Genomic DNA, 5738 nt, shown 5'->3' with positions numbered 1-5738 from the left:
GAACAAGAGTTGGGTTTTTTTAGGATAAAAATCGTTGAGGGGGGACGTTAGGGCGTTTGATCGATGGGGAGCGAGGTAACCAAAGGAAACAAAATGACCTACAGGCTCCACATTAATAGTAGAAAGATAATTGTATATTACTCCCTCGGTCGCATAGTGTCAAAACGCTTTTATATTTAGTCTAAAAAAATGCTCTTATATTATGGGATCAAGGGAGTAGAGCACAAACAGCACTTCATGGCCTCCCGTAACACGCGTGTTGGGCTTCCGGAGTCGTTGGGCCGACTGGGTCGGTCTTTGGCTTTGCAGTGTCCTTGGGTGACGCCGGCTGGGTTGGTGTTGGTCCTTGCTTCTTTGCGTACGACTGTATGGGGGTTATCCGAGTAGGAGTATTGTTACGTGGGAGAGGAGCTAGCTTCTAGCTGCGTGATCCTTTTTCGTCTGGAAAAAGGACGCGGGCGAGGAAGACATCGACACGGCCGTTGAATGAGAGCACGGCCGGAGAGGGAGTTCAATAAGGACTGAACCCAAATCAAACCGTTTAACCTACCCGTAACCATATCCACATCAGATATAACTTGGGGAAGGCGAAGGGGAACCCCCTGCTATATAAGTTCGGCCACCCACGCCCCAAACAAATCAGAACCAACCTTCCTCAAGTCGTGTCTTCCCCCGAGCAATCGAGTTGTGTTCCCGGCGATCGATCGATCTAGCTGAGCATCATGGTTTCCGCCGATGTGGCCCGCAACATCGTCGGCATCATCGGCAATGTCATCTCCTTCGGCCTCTTCCTCTCCCCTGTGTAAGCCCTCTCCCCTGCTTCCATAGTCTCGTCTCCCTCTTGTCTAATCTGTATACATCGAAGGTGGTCGTGGCTTGTGGGTAGTAGCTAGCTAGGGCATGAATCTGATACTTGTTTTCTGCTTGTACGTACGCAGGCCAACGTTCTGGCGGATCTACAAGGCCAAGGACGTGGAGGAGTTCAAGCCGGACCCCTATCTGGCGACGCTCATGAACTGCCTGCTCTGGTTCTTTTACGGGCTCCCCATCGTCCACCCCAACAGCACCCTCGTCCTCACCATCAACGGCATCGGCCTCGTCATCGAGGGCGCCTACATCATCATCTTCATCATCTACGCGGCCAAGAACACAAGGGTACCTACGTGCCACCCTCCTAATGCCCCTCATCCGGCCTACTGTCTCTTTTCGGCGTTAGTTTCTATACAGAAGATCCTCCTGCATGCCCTAACCCATGCCATGTGCGTGTGCTGTGCGTGCAGTGGAAGATGCTCGGCGTGCTCGCCATCGAGGCAGCGTTCATGGCTGCCGTGGTGGCCGGTGTGCTCGTCGGCGCCCACACCCATGAGAAGCGCTCCATGATCGTAGGCATCCTCTGCGTCATCTTCGGCTCCATCATGTACGCCTCCCCGCTCACCATCATGGTACGTACACCACCCCAACTTATGGATCGTCGACCCGTGATCTTTGATAACCTCTTTAACTTGTTAGTTCAGGTGGCTAATTATTCTGCGTTGTGCACGTATGGTGTGGTAATGATGCGTTGTCTAGAAAAATACCTGCCTATAATTTATTTTTAAAGTTCTAATGGATGCTTTTGACAGACCTTAATTTGTTAAGTAGTATACCTTGTTTGTTGTTGATTCTGCTTGAAAATCTATGCCATCTAAAAGATGCACCCACCTTTCATGTTTTAACGTTGGTGCCAAAACCCTGTTAAAAAAGTCCGAATTGAGTTGTTCACCTCTCACGCACCCAAGTTCTTCTACACTATGCTACATCATATATTTTTAATCAAAAAAGCCTACGGTTTATTTCTACCTCAAGGTAAACTTCCTTTACGGGTGAATTACTAGCTCAGGCTAATTGTTAATTACAGACGCTTTTACCAACTTACGAGTGTACTAAATACTAATATAACTCAAAAATTTAAGATGAAAGTAGTAACATTGTACTGCTTATTTGCAGGGTAAAGTGATCAGGACCAAGAGTGTGGAGTACATGCCATTCTTCCTGTCGCTGGTGAACTTCCTCAATGGCTTGTGCTGGACGGGCTATGCGCTCATCAAGTTTGACATCTACATCACGGTATGTACATACACATACATATTGGAAATAAGAACTCGCAAACCCAGCCAGACATACAATCAAGAACTCCTCAGCGAGGATTGATCTAACTGTTATGTCCCCTTTAAATTCTGTGCAGATCCCCAATGCCCTCGGTACAATCTTCGGCCTCATCCAGCTGATCCTGTACTTTTACTACTACAAGTCTACCCCCAAGAAGGGCACGAACGTTGAACTTCCCACTGTCCTCACCAAAAACACCGTTACCAGCGGCAACGTCTCCGTCACCGTTGAGAAATAAACTTGGCTTCGTCTTTAGCCCTGAAGATTTTGAGTAGTTAATACCGGATGATACTTCAACAAGTTGATGTTAATTAGTACTACTTTTTGTTAGCTATCAGAGTCTTAGATTGCCTTTAATTTCGTGAACCATTGTCGTCTGTCCGAGACTACTAGTGCAAATTACAAGTGTATATAAATACCAATGCAGCTGAGTTATCCCAGAGATATATATTATGACACCATGTATGCTTGCCTGTTTTCAATCTGCTCTTACGTGATGATACGATTGATTTGTTAATTACAGCGTGTGATGGCTTTGTTAAATTAAATTATTCAATATCCATGATGTGTTTGTATTATGTTTCGGGCAAGGTCCTCTTTTGTTCTGCACAAAAACACCCAAAGGGCATCTTATTGGTGATGCAACTTGAACCTGGTGTGAGCGAAAAGGAGCTAATTTTTTTTAAATAATACATTTTTTTATTAAATTACAGAAATAATACGCCGAAAATATTATTTTTAAAAATAATACACCGTCGGCCCGCTGCAGGCCGACTGGGCCTAATCGGCCCACAGCAGGCCGACTGCAGGCCCGGCTGGCACGCGGCGGCCTCTGGTTGGTCGGGCCACATCGCGAGGGGGAGGGATTGGGCTGTCGGCGTGGTGCGCCCCTGTCGGCCTACCGCCAGCCGATCGGCCAGCTGCTGGCCGACAGGGTGCTGCCACCTGACGCGCTGGCCGGCCCGTGCCTTATCCTCCCCTTCCTCCCTTCTTCTTCTCCCCTTGCTCGCTTCTTCTTCTGTTCTCTGTGTTCTTCCCTTCTCCTCTCTCTACAGAAAAATGCCACCCATTTATACACCTAAATGAGCAAGATTTTCGCGATTTTGGCACCGTGAATGGATTCAACTCATTTAGGGCAGCCAAAAGAAGTCTCGATCTACTGATGGGGTAGCTCGTGGTGGTCGTGGTGAGCATTTTGGTGGAGGTGGTGATGAAGTTGCGGCAGTGTGGTGGAGGTGAAGCTGTTGTTCGTCGTTCTTCGTTGGAGCCGGAGCACCGGCAGTTTTTCGTTCGTCGTTCGTCGTTCGTCGTTCGCACGCACGCTTCAAGGGTATATTTCAGCCCACATTTTATTTTTCGTAGGTGCTCCGGTAGTATTTGTTAATATGTTTCGATGTGAAATAAATTTTGTGTGCGATTATTGTTATTTGCCCCGGTAGTATACGTAAATATATTTAGATGTCAACTAATTAGTTGTGTAAAAATGTGTAGTTGCTCCGGTAATAATCCGTACTATATGTGGATGTCAAGTATTTAGGAGTGTAAGTATTTGTAGTAGTTCCGAAAAAAGGTCCGTAATATAGGCAGTCCAGTCAAATATATTAATCTGTCAATATTTGTAGTTGCTACGGCAAATATTCGTAACATACTTGTAGGTGTGTGAATTGTATTAGTTTTTAGTGGGGATAATAAGTTGTTGCTTAATACTTGACACGTACATAGGTGCGTGATAAGAAGTTGGAAACATGAATAAAAAGTTCGAAAGAAGAGACAAGATTTTTTTAAAGAGTTCGGGTCGGCATGTGCACAGCATGTCAGTGTGATGGAAATCTAACAAGCAAACAAAAAAGGGAAAAGTACAACTACATGTTAAAAAACGTTTCAGTCCGTATCCGATGCCAAATTGAAGCGGATTACACGCTAACCTTTATTCTGCGTATTTTCTAAAGTCCATTAACTAAAGTACGTCTCAATGCCACACTGTTTTTTTTAAACTGCCACGCCGTAGTTTAACCCATAACAAGCAATAGCACCCCGCTAATGCCTCAACGTGGGCCTACTAACAAAAAAACTTCAGATAAAAACTTGTTTGCAACGAAGAATTTTACATGATCGTAGAAAAAAGACGCATGCCTTTTTCTAAATTATTCTTAAAATAGATTAAAATAAAAAATACATCAACATGGGCCTATTTATTCAAATAAACTGAATTATCATATTTGTCGGTTATAATACGGACCGTAACTATAATCTATTATTATATTATTATTAAAACAAGAGTCAAGCAACTCATCATAATCGTCCACATAGATTAAATTATATTGATCGTCAAATTTACTATGGTCCTGGTAATATATAGACATGTCTAATACTTGTATTTTGTTGTTGAAAAAAAATAGGTGAGTCGAGATGTCCGATGTAGTGAAGTTGAGATTTTACTATGGTCCTGGTATTGTCCAAACAAATGAGTTGGGAGTAGATCTGAGTGAATTTACTCACATAGAGGTGGCAATGAGCGCACCACAAACATGGTCTGTTAGTCAGTTGAAAGAATGGATTGCGGCAAGTTTAGGTCTTGATACTGAAACACACACCGTCGGTGTTCATGCATTGTGGACACGGTCAAGTCCAAAAATTTACTTTTATTTGAGGCCAATAGAGGGAGACTCCGATTGGGTGCGGTGGTTACAAGGTTGTGAACGAAGGGGATGCAATCCTGTTGCTTTAGTGCTTCCCGTCGTGAAGGAGGTCACTGCACATGAAGGCGAGGGTGGCTACGAAGGACATAGCAGTCAGGTAGAAGGAGGAAATGCTTATGGTTACGAACAAGGACAGAGCAGTCAGGTAGAAGGAGGAAATGCTTATGGTTATGAACCAGGGCAGAGTAGTCAGGTAGAAGGAGGAAATGCCGATGGTGATTACAATGGCGAGGTGGACGCTGACGAGGTAGATGGGCACATGCAGAACCAGATGGAAGAAGAAGACAGCGATGTTGAAAGGGGTCATGCCGGTGATTCTGACGAGTCAGATGAAGAAGAAAATGCAGAGGAGGTCCCGAATCCTGCATGGTGGAATCATGACTTATCATCTGCAATGACCGTGAATGATGGACATGATTCAGCCTGGCAATATCCCTAGAACAATATTGCGACGGGTGCTATGTATCCGAACAAGCAAGCCCTAAAGGATGCAATAATTAATTGGGCAATGTCCACGCAAAGGGTTTTCACAGCTCAGGTGTCTAGTCAGAAATTCCTGACAATGGTATGCAAGAACGCAGATTGTCCCGCCAGGGTGCACGGCTTTCTCCCTAAGTATGGCACAAGTTGGGTGATAAGTGACTTAGTTAATCACACTTGTCTTATTCCCTGCATCCCTCAAGATCATGCCAACCTTTCATCCACGCTTATTGCTCGATTGTTTTACGATGAGATAGTGCAGGGCAAAGCTATGGAAGTGAAGGCAGTCCAGACAAAAGTCTTCGCCAGGTTCAAGTACATAATTTCTTATGGCAAGGCTTGGAGGGCTAAGCATGCAGCGCTTGAGAGGAGATTTGGTTCTTATTTTGATGCATATGACTCTGTTGTCTA

The 5738-nt window shown here is 44.9% G+C and overlaps 1 protein-coding gene across 1 annotated transcript; it reads left to right on the top strand.

Annotated features, from left to right (window-relative positions):
• The first annotated feature begins 569 nt into the window (after window positions 1-569).
• On the top strand, window positions 570-2630 carry LOC123175978 (bidirectional sugar transporter SWEET6b-like). The gene is made up of 5 exons (XM_044590411.1): window positions 570-802; window positions 939-1155; window positions 1281-1442; window positions 1987-2106; window positions 2225-2630. The coding sequence occupies exons 1-5, from the start codon at window positions 723-725 to the stop codon at window positions 2384-2386; spliced, it is 741 nt and encodes a 246-aa protein (XP_044446346.1). The 5' UTR covers window positions 570-722; the 3' UTR covers window positions 2387-2630.
• The last annotated feature ends 3108 nt before the right edge of the window (window positions 2631-5738 follow it).

This window comes from Triticum aestivum, unplaced genomic scaffold (genome assembly GCF_018294505.1).
Source record: "Triticum aestivum cultivar Chinese Spring unplaced genomic scaffold, IWGSC CS RefSeq v2.1 scaffold80157, whole genome shotgun sequence".
NCBI classification, from domain to species: domain Eukaryota; kingdom Viridiplantae; phylum Streptophyta; class Magnoliopsida; order Poales; family Poaceae; genus Triticum; species Triticum aestivum.
The sequence above is the reverse complement of the archived record's forward strand: the minus strand, read 5'-3'. Positions and strand labels throughout refer to the sequence as shown.